Source organism: Danaus plexippus (genome assembly GCF_018135715.1).
Source record: "Danaus plexippus chromosome 22 unlocalized genomic scaffold, MEX_DaPlex mxdp_33, whole genome shotgun sequence".
Taxonomy (NCBI): Eukaryota; Metazoa; Arthropoda; class Insecta; order Lepidoptera; family Nymphalidae; genus Danaus; species Danaus plexippus.
The window spans coordinates 1,844,331-1,860,371 of NW_026869856.1; the positions used below are offsets into that span (position 1 = coordinate 1,844,331).

The 16,041-nt window shown below is 29.9% G+C and overlaps 1 protein-coding gene across 1 annotated transcript; it reads right to left on the bottom strand.

Annotated features, from left to right (window-relative positions):
- Positions 1-1,326: 1,326 nt before the first annotated feature.
- On the bottom strand, positions 1,327-15,521 carry LOC116773405 (F-box only protein 33). Its single transcript, XM_061528824.1, has 13 exons — positions 15,379-15,521; positions 14,405-14,541; positions 12,946-13,089; positions 10,015-10,107; positions 9,457-9,562; positions 8,698-8,811; positions 8,426-8,587; positions 7,594-7,689; positions 7,236-7,370; positions 6,720-6,795; positions 6,208-6,392; positions 5,847-5,974; positions 1,327-5,331 (listed from the first exon to the last, which is right to left on the bottom strand). Exons 2-13 carry the CDS (start codon positions 14,539-14,541, stop codon positions 5,325-5,327), a joined length of 1,383 nt encoding a protein of 460 aa, XP_061384808.1. The 5' UTR covers positions 15,379-15,521; the 3' UTR covers positions 1,327-5,324.
- Positions 15,522-16,041: the final 520 nt, after the last annotated feature.

Here is a 16,041-nt window from a genome sequence, read left to right on the forward strand (position 1 = left end):
ATTCCTACAATACATAAATTTTGAAACAGGGCTTAACCGCTTACTGAATTTTAAATTAAGTATATTTTATTAGGCACGATGAGAATGCTAAATATAAGATCTATGCAATGAGTTTAGACATGCAGAACGAGTGGATAGACATAGGATATTTTTGCATCTCATTAGCACTAAAATGGCGCACCTTAAGTCATGATTGGTCGCCAGCATTTCTAAAATTTTATCTCAATACGTTTCAAATGACTCTCCCAGAACAGAGAAATATAGTAAAATGGGATAAAAGTACAGGTAAAACTTGCTATATCTTTGGGAAGATAGTTGGAACTGCTAAGCATTTGCTGGTGGGATGTAGGGTACTCTTGAAGCGGTTAGTCTTTCGGTAGCCAGAGTGTAAAGGGAAATAACAACAATCGAGCGATCAATAGCTTTTGTGAGAGCCTTACTATTCTTAAAGCGGGTTCGGAATGGACTATAATAATGGATATGTATGAGAAACAATACAAAATCCCAGAGGATATTGGTGTGTCGGCCTCCACACCAAACATATTTATGTATTCGCGTATTTTAAAGCGTCTCCAAAGATCATGCCATCAAGGTCAATAATTATTACTCACTAACCAGCTCGCAAGGAATATGTTTGTCGTAAATTTGTACGAGCTAGAAGTGAGAGCGAGATGTATAAGAGCTAAATCTCTCTACAACCTACTAAAAGACTTTTGACTGTCCAGAACTAATACCAATTAATTCTTCGACGTACCTCGAAGGCAGCCTTAGTAGGTTCCTTTCAAATTTGGCTAGGTAGAGAGAGGAGCTTGAACGATGGAGGTGAGCGTTTAACGCACGTTAGATAGAAGACCCTTAAACCGACACCTGGGTCGCAAGTCAGAGGCACTGTTGAAGCTCCTCTCGCTGCAAGGCGATGGACAGGCACCCGCACGGTGAATCCATTGAATGCTAAGAAGTTTAGTCTCGTGAATTATCTCTCTCCCGTTAGTTTTTCTCGGCTGATGTGTTAACAAGTCTTCATTTATTCAAGAGAACACAAAACGATGTGTATATTAAAATCCTTGCTTCATAATACTAAACTCCATGTCAAGTATAGATATTAAAGTATATTATATATATTCTTTTTGTTAAAGGTCAGGCGGAATATGAAACTAATCTTATAAAATTTTATTGTTATTTCTCATTTTATTTATAAAGCAGAAAAAGGTATTTGCCACAAAATAAACATTTCATCGTGTTTAGAAATTTACAGCAATTTTATGTTGAACTGAAAGACGAAATACTTATAAGGGGTTTGAATTAAATAAAAATAATATCAACACATACTACACATACGAACATATTTATTAGTGACATATAATTTAGAAAAAATACATCGAATGTTAACAGTTCGGTTCAAAGTTGTTTTAAGTACCACACGTAGAATAAAGATTAAAAACAATTATGATGTACGTCTAACAGATTATGAATATTACTGTTACATATATTACTTTATGTCAATGTCATGTCACAGAATAACAAACACTATTAAAATTAAAACGAAAAAAAAATTACCAAAAAAAAAGAGAAAGCCATACATATCAAAAAAGTAAAAAAAAAATTTTTTATATAAGTCAAAATGATTTTAAAAAATCGATATTCATAATACTGTTAAATTTCCATCAATAAATCTAATGAATCAATAAATTTCAATATGAATTCAAACAGATATAGAATAATTATTATTAATTATATCTACTGTTAACATACAAGCGGACAAGGCAAAGGGTTGTACATTTTATTATATACCATTGAGAATATTTCAAAAGCATTCTAAGCAATGAGCAACCATATTTAAGAATTGCCATTATTCCTGACAGTTACGTTTAAAAATATAAATCAGTTTCAGAACATAGAGGTCGATTAGATATGAATAGAACAAAGAATTATTACCATATTCAATACATTTGTTCACATACACCATTTGAAACCGTAAGAATGCCTCCGAAAATATCCCCATAAACTACAATGTCATCTTACATAAAACATAAATTCTCATAAATATAAAACACAACACAAACACCAATGGAATAGATGGAAAAAATAATTTTGACATAAAATGCAATAAACAGTCCAAATATAATACCAATACCTCAAATATAATATTCAAAACACAAAATAAACTCTCAAAAAATACACAAAATGGCCACATTACTACAATAGCCGCAGTGGTCCATACACTCTCTAACAGATGTTCAACACTCCGTTGTATTCCTCCGCATTCCCTTCATCACTACTCTGAATAAGTACAATATAATTTCTTGATCTAAAACTAGGCAATTTGGTTCGTCATTATTAGATCCTGTTCATAATGATAGCGAATTCCTTTATGAAGGGCAAAATTTTAGTTCAAAATACTGATTCTATATTCAAATACTCCATTTTGAGCAAGACCTAATAAATAATAGGGCATGAATATAACACTTCGCCTTTCAGGCTTTAGATTTGTTCAACTTGTGGTTCACCAGGTGGGTTTTGGATGGGTTCATGCCCTTACATTTAATATGAACGCATACAACCAGTTAACTTATTGACAGTGGACTCTTGGATTTATAAAAAGTATGAATCTTCTAATGACTTATACGTAAAAGTTGGTACACTAGGTGGCGCTGTTATTAATAAGTTAACTGTTGTCCTCGACGAAAAAAAATAACATTCACTCGAGTTAAATCGAACCAAGTTGTTTCACAGCCTTATTGAAGTCTTGGTGGTTTAAAAGAATCTCTGCCCGTATGTAATCATGTACGCAGTACTATTTCTTTGGTGATTTCATATTAACAGTGACGCGTACAAACAACAATATGGAATAACAAAAAATTAACAATAATTCCTAAGTTTAAAGCTGTTTTAAGGGCAGAGACATTAAATTAAGAGGCGGGAAAGATGTTCCTTTGTTAATGATCTTATCATACGGTTGTCATTTGTATTTATATCACATTTTTTTTAATATGTCATTTGTTTTATAATGTTGCCAGGGCACAAGTTTTTAAAGGGACATCTGTTTTTTTTTTTACATAAATTATTATATAAAGTGATGATTATAAAATTAAATTACAAATTAAATACATCATTTTCACGACTTGTGCCTTGTCAACGTTCGTTGTTCTTATAATTATTATGTAATATATATTAATGATCTTATTAATTGTTCTAAGCCTCTTCTATTTCTCAGTCTCAGGGAATGTATGTTGGTAAGTCTCTTCGTTGCCTTACAATATATGTTCAACGCTTCGAACTTTTAAAAAACATCTTAAAAAATATTTGAAGGAAAAAAAATCATTTTATATTTAAATAATACAGTGAGTTATCTAGAGTACTTAGTACTATAAAAATCATTTGAAGCATATTATTATTATTATTATTATTATTAATATTAAATTGGCCTAATAGTGATTCGATTACATTTAGCACAACTCGTTATTACAGGAGATTTTATTTGATATATATATGTTTGTACACTATAGTTAAAGGCATTAAGTATTCGGTTTAAGATCACAATGTTTGTGCGTCACTACATATACACTATAGTATGCACCTCGCTTTGTTCTAAGCCATTTTATATTGGGGACGGACTATAACTGTAGTAAAAACAAACTCGTCTAACATTGGACCATATCAGTAAGGTGCATGTCGCGACACATATAAAATTAAACATTTCGTTTATTATGTTCACAAAATTTGTCTACATCCCTCGTATAACTATGTAAAATGTCAAGGACAAAACACTATTTCGCAACAGTAGAGTGGCACGTGTCGACTGTATTTGATACAATCACGAGATTTTCTCTTAAAGCTATATACAGTTGATATTAATTATAATATGTAATTGTTGTAATACTCGTTTGTGCAGTTCCTTCCACCGCGTGTTCGTTTTTTAAATTTGTTATGTACAATTCACTCGCGGCTGACTAGATGTTAATTTGGCGCCAAAAATTTAAATGATCTTGTTCTTTATTCGAATAGGTTTTTATGCAGACGATAAGATGGAATATTTTCATAAAATATTTTTTCTGTTTTTGTATTGCTTATATTATCACAAAACGCTAAAATCAAAATATATTATTAATTTTTATTTATTGATATCTCAATTGATATTATCGCCTCCGTAAGTATTGAACCGCAGATGTTTGTAATAAATGTTCTGTGCGATTCCGTTTTGGCGCGCGATTTTATATATTTTTTTAAACACGATTTTTCAACTACGATATAAATTCGTATTGTGAGATGTTGCCAGTAAACATATCATTCGGCGTTTCTCAAATTATTATACATATTACACGTTACTAGGAAATCTCAATTGTTTTATTTTTTTATACATATTTTTCTATACTCAGAAACTTGCTGCACATTGTATACTCCTTCCGATGGTTATTCAAATGTGAATGACGTCATCAAAGCAGTGTTCGGTGTTCGAAAAGTCGAAACGAGTTTCTGAGTAACAGTAACATTTTACACTCATACCTTTGTTAGTAATTTGGTGAAAATTGACTTTTTCTGTCTTAACTATAATGTATTAATTTTTTTTAAGGTACATTTTATTTGATTTTTGATACACAGCGGTAACCGCTCGTTGTTTTAAAGCTATTTACAGGCGTGATGTTAATCTACGAAGAACGTTTTGCGTATTTTCTAAGTGCATATATATTTTCAAGTATATGTTCATAATAAAAAAAAATATTTTATACGATAACTTGATTACTTTAATAATATATTCTACTGAAAGGAACTTTAGAGAAATAAATTATTATTTTCATATATTTCTTTAACCGTGGATATTTCTTTACGATATATATTATTCGAGAATCAATCATTTAGGCCTAATGTTGGTTGTTTTATATACTTGAAATAACCAACGTTCGATTTACAAATTGATACTAAGTTTTTTTTCTAATAAAAAAAAAATACGCCTAAAACAAATTTTTAACATAAAAAAAAAGTATTTAAACCACATCCCAACATAATTATATTCTAATACATTACGCCCTCCTAATATTGATGCAACAAGTCATTCCTGGTAACTAGTTACGAAGCCTTTTATTATCTATGGCACATACAATTCACCTGTATTTTATTGTCAATCGGTCAATCATTATTATCGATACAATTTCAATTGATCAATGTCTCTGTTGTCATCAATATTAAAAAAGGTTTTATACAATAGTTCACTGTAGTGTTTCATGTTAATGTAACACTCATATATATATGAGAAATTCAATGTAGTATTCTATAGCCTTACATTTACGCAGCTGATAGCTCGGCTTATTACTTGACCTTTCGTTTCGTTAATATCTGAAAGTAAAGAATATTCTTTGATATATTTCAGGCTGCTTGTAGTTAAGGTTCTGCTGAATTGGTGTTGCAGTTCATTAACCTTTTTCCCATCCATAAGATGGTTTCATGTCGATAAGTTATAAGTCCAGCGATATACTGATTTGTCACTTTCATAAAAATTTTATATTACATATATATAGCAGAAAAGCGGATTTTTATTATCATCAATAGCGACTGTCGTGACCTAACTTATAACGAAGCTGAGTTTTGACCAAAAATATATATATATTTTTTAAATATATATCTGTATATTTTAAGAATCGGCATTCATTTGACATTATTCTTTTATTTCTGTCAAAGAGATCTTAATGGCTTAAGATGTGTATTTGTGTAGAACTGTGTTTGTGAAGGAGTATGAATGTGTGGGTGTATTTTCCTCGGTTTAATATGAGCACCGATATTCATGTGTGTGAGCGTACGTGTTTCTGCGTGTGTATGTGTGTTAACTACCGTGTGTGTGTGTGTATACTAACGGGCCCTTCAGTATCTCCTGTGTGACGTAGTGCGCTACTTCCTCGGTAGTGGCGGCCGCTCTCAGAGCCGGATGTAACTTCTCCCACGGCACAGGCTGCCACGGAAATCGCGTGTCGGAGTTCACCAGCTATGTACATAAAACATGTTTACTTAGTACGTCATATATTAAAATACAAAGTTTTTTAAAGATTAATTTAAAATAAGAATTCTTAATTTTCTAATATCATTCATATAAATATCATCAAAAAGTCTATTGAAGTATTCAAATAACACTTAATACATATCAGAATCATCTTAGGTCTATTGACACCAAATATATATTTACTAGACAACATTTAAATTAAATCACACAACACTCACATCAATGAATTCCGACTCCAAAGGTTTCTGAACGTCTCTCGTCAAAACTCGAACAACGTTCTCACTGCAGATGGCGGTACTGAACCGACTCTGGCGGTTGTATATCGCTGAGATATCCAGCTCCTCCAACGAAGAGTTACGGAGACGAACGAAACCTAGCAGGTCGTACTGCCACACCCAATAACCTGGACATTATTTAATAATCGGATAACTTCACCGCATCTTACATATGAAACGAATACGATTAAAAAAAATCTTAAAAGAAACTCAGATTACTGTATCATTAATAAAGCATTAAAAAACTTAGTCACACAAAAGACTAATCGTATTTCAAGATGTCTTAATTGTACATTAAAACCAAAAATTATATAATTAATAATAACAGCTAATTTATTTATAATCGAAAATGCATTAAATATAACAGGAACATTTGTTTTGTTCAAGTATATGAAAGAATTTTTATCAGTCATGTGCATCTAGCTTTATAAGTAATGTATCTTAATGTGACTCACCGTGTACAACCAGTCTCTTCAGATGTGTGCATTGCCAGCAGAGCAATATAAGGGGATTCACATTGCACATTGTCATCTGAACAAAAACAAAAACACAGATTATTAATGGTTACAAGCCTTGAAGATGGAAAATATGAAGAAATTCAAAATAAAAAGATGATTTTATTTCAGTACAGAGTATGTATATGTGAATAGTCTTATATACGACCTATATATTCTTATCATAGTTTTGTAAGAAATACTCTATTCCTTGAGTCCAATACAACATGTAATTATTCTATTATTATTGTTATTTAATTATAAGAGCTAAGTACATCTGAATAACACTCCAGTCATTTACTTCACAATAACTTCATATAAAATTTCTAATCAATAGTTAAGTTTAAAACGTATTAATCATTATTCATACTGAATCATGTGTATTAATGAATAATATAACAGGTTGAAAATCAGTTCATATAGACTAATTATATGTTTTGAGACTATTATAAAATTGTTTATATAAAAATTTCCTACCTCTTCTGGATCAGCGTGTTGTTTGATGATGCGTTGGAAGAACTCTGTAGAGTCGTAAGGAGCGTCCGCCCACACCAACTCTGTCAGAGTCGACTTGTAGAGACGAACGGCTCGCTGAAGAACGCCTGTGTGTAACTGGAATAAAATAAGCAGAGTCCAAAAGTTTACACACAGATTATAAACTGTTTCAATGATTGGATTCCACAGACCTAATATTGGTGTATTTTAAGGTAGCTCTAAGGCGCAGATCATTATATTTTAAACATATGTAACAAATGATAGAGAAAGAGGGATAAAAATATCTTTTGTGACACTAAGTTAAATAGAACATTTAAAATATATATAATAAATAACTTACAGTTTTACAAAACATAGCCTTCAAGGAGACCAAGTGCAAGCCTTCCACGAAAACACTATGAAGGATCACATCAAACACTTCAGGGTTCACTGACACCTGGAAACACATTGATAATAATGAGAAGATACTATACAAAACAAAAATTACCTCACACAAACATAACACAAGAATGTTCTTCTTGTTATATTGAATACTACAGTGACTATGATCGCTATGGCTGATAGAAGCTAGTAAATATTTTCTTAAAGGCCCTCTTGCAACCGCAGTAAATAAATATTATGTGACATTGTATAGGGTTGGCACTTTTTGTTTAAGCTAATTGGAATGCTTTAAATTGGTTAACTAAAAGCCCTAACACTGGCGTCACATAGCCAGTATTTAAAAGCTATATATACATTTAAATAGCCATTTATGCATATTAAAGGAATAGCACATTTTGACTTTTTGGTGAATAAATAGTAAAAATCCTTCCAATACTATTCAGTTAGTTGAAAGCATTATGTCCTGTTTAAGGTTGAAGTGAAGACTTCATGTTTAAATACCAACAGAATTGATATTCAAAATTGCTTAGCATTTTGGACAGGTCCTAAGTAGGGTTGACAAAAAAAAAATCATTTCTACTGATTTTAACTGCTATCTAAGACAACATTATCATTTGGTCTCTTTTTAACGGTGAGGAAATTATCACTTCCTTCGTTTCAAATACAATGTCGGTGGAAACTGTTCGGAAGTCTAGTTACAGAACCAGAAATACTCGCCAGACCGGGATAACTTGCACGTTCCACTGGGACGAATATTAAGCCCTAGCACATTAATAAGTTGGTGTACTCACAACATTAAGTGCGATCCTGATCCTCGCTCTAGCGGCCACGGTCCAATCGACCACAGGAAGTACTCCAGCCCGAAGACCCATAGTGACGCTCAAGGTCACACGTAACACGCACACGGTCTGCAACGCTGACGTGCTCAGCTGTTCGTAATCAACTATCAAATGCTGTGGAAGAGATGGCTCTAAGACTCCAAAACACTCCAAAAACATCAAAACAATATCTCATAGTTATATAACAAATTATATAAAGTATAATATAAAATTCTAGTATTCACCTGTAAATTGGAACACGTCATGAGATCAATGTTACTCCTTGAGAGGATAGCGTCCGCGGCTGAACTGATCGTATTGAAGGACAGGTGCCGGGAGTAGTATTCCACGTGTTTGTTCTGAAAGGTGGAATGAACACATACAAACAAGTATTTGACATATAAACTAACCTCCCTTTTAAAACCCTTATGAATCATATAGGATACTATCGAAGTTGTATTAATGATTATATTTTTAAATGACTAATTAGAATGAAAGGTATTTTTAACTCTCTTATAAACTTAATAGTCACAAATTCAAGCTTTTACTCGAGCTTATATTGAGCTTAGAAAAATTCTTTACAAATAGTCGTATTAGTAATAGTCTTACTTATTGTGACGGCAGTTAATTTATATAGGTTTGAATGAAGTATTGACGGTAGTTTACAAAAATATTGTACGTCATGTGATCAAGAATATGTCAAGTGGGGTGAGTGTCGAGGGTGTCGTGAGTGTTGAGAGTGTGGTGATATTAGTGACATTTATTTCATTTCATTATTAACACACTCGACTGTTTTCACATGTGCAAGAACATACTTAACATTGGACATTTAATGCTTATAATTTTTTATTAAGCTTTGTATTTTTTTATAATATCCAAATTATTCAAGAAACAAAACATATATTTTTATCGGCTGTACGTTATAGTTATACATAGTTTTTTGTTATTTCATATAAGAGACCGAAATAAATATTCATATTATTATTCAGTTCAATATAACTCACCGTATACCGCCCGTTGTCCGACTTAACGTTCGTCATTTCGCATCCCATTAAAGCTAGCTTCTGTAAGCTATGAAGATTCTTAAACACCAAACTCTCCGCTGTTATTCTACAATGGAAATATGTATATATTACTATAAATATTTTTTTATTTTATTTTTCAGAGACATTGACTTTACAACCTGAGTACTATCATAGAATTTTTATTCTACATATAATTTAATAAATATTTAATTATGAGACACGGAACCATTGTATTATTTAATACGAGATTTATGTATCGTTAAAGATTAAATAGCAATAAAAACAATTATTTAAAAAAAATAGCATAATAGAAAAATACACAAACATCTTATATTCCCCCTTTTTAAGATACCTCAGAGCATGTAGTGTAATAGTAAAATCATAGATGTCACTATCCACTAGTTAAATCGCGCAAGCAAAATGTTTCTCGTTCATTATACATATATACATAGGGTTTTAAACAGAGGATGGTTTGGATGACAATGGTAGTTCTATAGAAGACATGATACGCATATGTGTGCGTGTGTGTGTACATACCGATTTATTTGCGCGATAGACTCGTTGGGATTCTGTTGTATGTAGCTGGGACCGATGAAAATCAACTCACGGAGATTCTGAGCCTCGAAGAATCTGAAATAAATAATATTAAGCCTTATCGAAAAAAAAATAATGTTATATAACAAGAAGCTATTGTTTATATAGAGCTATAATTTGGATGTCTTCAGGAAAAGTGTAAATAGACTGACACCCTCGAATTTATTTCCACCTTCCAACGGGTGGAATGGACGGTCGAGCACTATGTAGTCGAAATTAAATACAAATATCACAAAAGTTAATTATAGTATTAAAAAAATCCTTTGATTTAGCGAGTGTGAATAAAATCATAACTAAAAAAAATATTTTTTATGTATATTAATATTTTACGAAAACCTAAACTAGCTAAGTGTTGTACAACAGACCTGTAGTATTTTGGAAGGCGCAGATTCAAATCCCGTCTGTGTAATTTTACTATTTATATTTGAAAATTTAATTGAAACTTAAAAGTTTTTTAATTCTTTAATTGACGATAATTATTGAGGATAGTATTTTTCATATCTAACTTACATTAAAAATATGAAGTGTTTTACTTTATGATTAATAATGAAAAACGGTTACTCTTTGTTTTTTAGATAAACAATGAAAGCGGTACTATTGTTATGTGGTATAAATTGTATTGCACTGTGTAATATCATTTTACGATTTCTAAGAATTTAAATAATCTAATATGGCTTTCTGTTACAGCATTGTTTGTTTATTTTTATTGATAAACCAATTTATAACAATACACACACACACAGGCACACACGCACACACACATATAGTAGATAGTATTTAATGAAACTATAAATAAATGTCTTTTCGTAAGTTTGTCTTAAATAATGATAAATTAGAATCCGTATAAATTAATGCATTATTATTATTAAAACACCTACATTCAGTAATAATATTTCTTTCATACTTTTCCCTTTTTTGTGTATCTCCTTACAGAATTCACAGTCACAGAATACCTTTTATTACGACAAAATAATGATCAAGGGAAAAGAAAATTTAAGCATAAATTTTCTTTTGAAGTCTTTCAAAACAACACGCTATTACAGTTTAAATTCGTACTTTTTGAGTACACTCAAGAGTTATCTTTTAATTATAAATTAAAAAAAAATATCTGTTAACAGATATCTTCTTCATTTTTTATTTTGACATCAATTATAATTTGACCGTTCAGAAAAACATTTAATTATCTGTCGTTATATAACTCTTTATTACTAAACATTTTTTATTTTAAGTTTTCCATATCGTTATAAAAAAGTAATCAAATAATATCCATTTTAATAAATTTGCAAATACTCTATATTTATTAGTAAGTTGCTAACTTTATAATAATTATAAAATATTCTATACAACCGTTCAAAAATGTATATTAAGTTGAAAACCCTTATAAGTTCTTAATATTTTACGTCCACGTTAATATCATGTGTGAAATATAAATGAAAAAACACCAAACTTTAAGTATATAGTTTGACTTTTAACCCGCATTAAGGATAGGTGTAATTAGGACTTAAGCCGTTTCGAGCGAGAACATAATTTCTAGATGAATATTATCAATCTATTTAAAATAGAACTCAACTTAACTCGAAATATCAAATCATTTTATTACCGACTAATAATAAAAACTATAATATACTTTACTTCCAGTACTTGAATATGAAATTACTTGTTCTTATTAATATTTTATTATTTTAAAACTGATCACAACTTTGTTTTTTTTTTCAAGAAAATTAAACTGACGTTCTAAATTCAAATGACATTTAGACTTATTTCTTGAAACATGACGACATAGTACGTTCAAGTATTCATTGCGTTAAGGCTTCATAATAATTATTTAAAAAACACTGAATTTAATTTAATTCAACTTTTTAATTGTTGATTATATATCTTTCCTAAAACAGTTTCGGTATTGGCTGTACCATATTATATAAATAAAGTTTAATTTTAAATAAGACGAAACCTCTCAGTATTCCACGGATTCACCGTGCGGGTGCCGAGTCCATTGTGTTGCAGGGAGAGGAGCTTCAACAGTGCCTGGGACTTACGACCCAGGTATAGGCTTAAGGGGCCTTTATCTAACGCTAACGCTCACCTCCACCGTCCGAAGTCCTCTCTTTAGGCAGCCAAATTTGAAGCGAACCTTCTAGGGCTGCCTTATTTAAAGTAATTGATGTATGAAAAATTGAGATCTGCATGTTACCCTAAGTTTGTATCGCAACACTACATACTGTACGTTAAGAGTTTCAACGTAAGGTATTGAAGGACAAACAGAGACCGCATTTTTACTTTGACATTAAGTGAAATTCGTTTCATATATATGTTTAATTAAGTAAAAAAAAAAACTCAATTAATATACCTTGTTATGTATTTTAGCACACACCGAATAATACATACAGTACCAGGTTGCGCTAACACTGAGTAATCTTATTAAGTAAATCTCATTGCATAAAGCGTTATATAAACGACAATTGCCCTAAGACTTTTTACAACGTGTGTAAGCCATTTTCATATTTAAAAAATAAATCACGTATAACGTTAACGTAACGTTGTGCAAGATCTATTTCGCGTCATTTGAAACACAGATATTCTTGAAATAATTTTTTTTTTTCAAATAATTACACTGAAAAATATATATTATAATAGATATAAAGGTCGGATTTTACATATAATTATTTAAACCAATGACGTCATCTCGTCCGCCCGTGATCACGGTTGCTGCAAAGTAACCGAAACTTCGGGATTATGTAGTTTTTTAAAATAATAAAATACGCGTAGTGATCCGAAAAAATATAAGTTTCCTTTAAATGAATACACGCCAAAATCTTAGATCTTATAATAATTTAATTTGTTCATATTAATATATAACAATTGATATATACTCACTGTGGCAGGACGTAATTCATAAAATTGTCCAAATCTTCTCCATAGTTGTCGATGTACACATGTATAACCCTCACGTGTTTTCTGAACAGACGCGTTAGGAACAGTGTCTTTTCGAATTGTCTAATACGCAGTGTTAGTTTTTCTCTGTAATATACAAAAGAAACAATTCATTATTATAAATAATTGGTTTATATTCCTGTTTTTCGTAAACTTAATTTCTTATCGAAACATTCAGAAGATGAAAATTTACTTTAAAGTTTTTTAAACTTCATTATTTACTTATTTACGTATATATAATAATTAAGACAAAAACAAAGTAAAAGAATTCATTATTTCCTTTATATCTGGATGTGTTTTTTCTACTAAAGGTCATCTGGTATGGAATGTAACATTGTGTTCACTTCACACATAGAGAGGTCAAAGACAAGTGAAAGTTCAACATAGCAAAGAAGAATATAATAATACTTATATATACATATATATATTTGTCTGTTATGTATACTTGGATATTATTCCTTAGATAGTGACTAATGTTTGTAAGTCATACATTTTATATAGATTAAATGTCATTATAACATTTTATACATACATTATACTCTTGAAGAAAAAATTAAAAATATTCCTAGAATGATATGGAAACACATAACCTATATATTAATAATCTGTAGCAGATAAAAATATTAAGAAAACTTTGAATCTCTTTCTGGTGAAGATGCAGTCTGTATTATATAAATGAACATGACTAAGTTCCACCATAGACTTATATCTCAGACTCGACTCTATAATTAATTATAATATTAAGAACGATACACATATTTTTCTATTATGCACTTGACTTTATCATGCTTTATTAATAACTTGAACACTTAAAACGGTTATAACAGGAACACTCGAGTTTATTGCACCTACATTCAAAATTGATTGCATACAACACTTCAATAATATGAATATAATAACCTAACAATTGTTACTAGAATATGTATTTTATTATTAAAAAATATATTAACACAGTTTTGCATCAATCAACAAAGCGTAACATGCATACAAAGATTGAAATTTAATTATATGAATAAACAAGAAATTGCTATTTTCTACTCGTCTTTTAAGCTTGTGTGTTGTTATTTTATATTTAAAATAAATAAAATTACACATAATGGCAACATTAAAGAGTTACTATAATTTTATTCTGATGACAGCGAAACAGTAATATGGGAGATAATCATTATCTAAGGCTTCAGAGAAATCAGAATAAGTACTTCATATTATGTATGAAGACAAGAATACACTGTAATACAGATTATATATATCTATATATCTATATATACATATGGTGTTGCAAGTAAAGAATAAAGTTGAACAATGTAAAATCGGTTTATCTGTATTTTTTAAAAGTTACAAGAAATGTTCTAGAATTGTATTTCTACAGTGATTACATATATAAGATTTTCAAGATACTCACTTGTGTCCCTCAAATAACAGTATGGCACTCCTCCAATGTCGGCAAGTTGAGAGAGCGGCCAGAGCATCTTCCGTACTGAGATGTTGCAGCACACATCTCAAAGGAAGAAGTGGTAAACTGTCCCATGTCGTTGACATCTTAACAGAACACAATACAAAATAATATTTGTGTTAAAATTGTATTAAACTATAAAACTTTCCTTAAACTATAATAAATACACCACAATCAAAACTAATAATATGCTTGTACATTATTTTAGAATTACTATTGCATTTTCTTCACAATAGATAATTGTGTGAAGTAAGTTATTTATCTCATATTGAATATACCTAAGACTCACATTTATAGTTATGCAGTATTTATAAACATATTGATGTGATGATTGCATTATTTTATGATTTGAAAAAGATACTTTTCGTTTTAGTTTAAATATAATATACAAATTAAACCATTTATAAATAATACATTATCAAATGATATACATTGGCATTCTACCCTTCTATGGACAATAAAAAAGTAGATATTAAAATATCATGCTATAAGAATATGTTACTTTTATTTACATTTCCTTACAAATATGTACAACCTTGTTAAGCATTACACGAGATATATAAAAAAAATCGATCTTCGTTTGTCTTTTTGACCTTCACCATTTCTTTAAAACGGATTTTAAGAAGCAGAAATAGCTACCATGAAATTTTATTCCTGCGACCACTTACGACGACAAAATCAGCTGTTTAGATATACAGCTACCGTTTCAACAGCTGTTACGAGAAAGTAGGCTACAAAAAATAAACTGCGCATCAACTTATAAATGGTTAATTTATGATAATTATGTTTTTTCTCAAATTCCTGACCAAAGTGAAAAGGAAGTGATCCGTCTAACATTTTATACAAATCCATTTAATTTTTTTTTTCAAGTTTTAAGGTACAAAGAAAAGAACATATTATGAAAAAGAAAAATTTGCACTTACCTTAATAAACACCTGTTATGTGATATATGATAAATTTCTTCTCTACTAATATAAATTGAACAACACATATATTTAATTGAAGAATTAAATTATTAATATTATTTCTCTGTCCATCGCTCGAACTATCACGCAAAACTAAATTATGAAACTGTCGACTGTAATGTATAGGGATTGATCAACGCTATATAGAGTCGATACTTTAAACCTTGTACTTAAATAAATATAATTAACAAAATAAATTCTAATATATAGATACATAAAAGTGAATTAATATAAATAATATTATACATATAAACAAATAAATAAAGAAATACATATTAATACTAATAGATGTCTATTTATTTGTGTTGGAAAATATTATATGATTTATCAATAGAATATGATGAGATATTCTTTACTTATGATGTCATATTTTAAATATATTAAACAGGCGAAAAAGATTACAATTTTGATTTCTTAAGAAAAAAACGAATATATACAAAAATGTATAAGCTTCTACTATGGCAACATTTTTTATTATTTACTTTAAAAAACTTAATTACTGAATTTTCAATTAACTTAAACAGTATATGATATTAATTTAAGGAAAATTGTACTTTCAACAAAAGTTGTACTGTAGAAATAGACTAAAAATTTTAAATATAAATCAGTTTTAAATAGTGT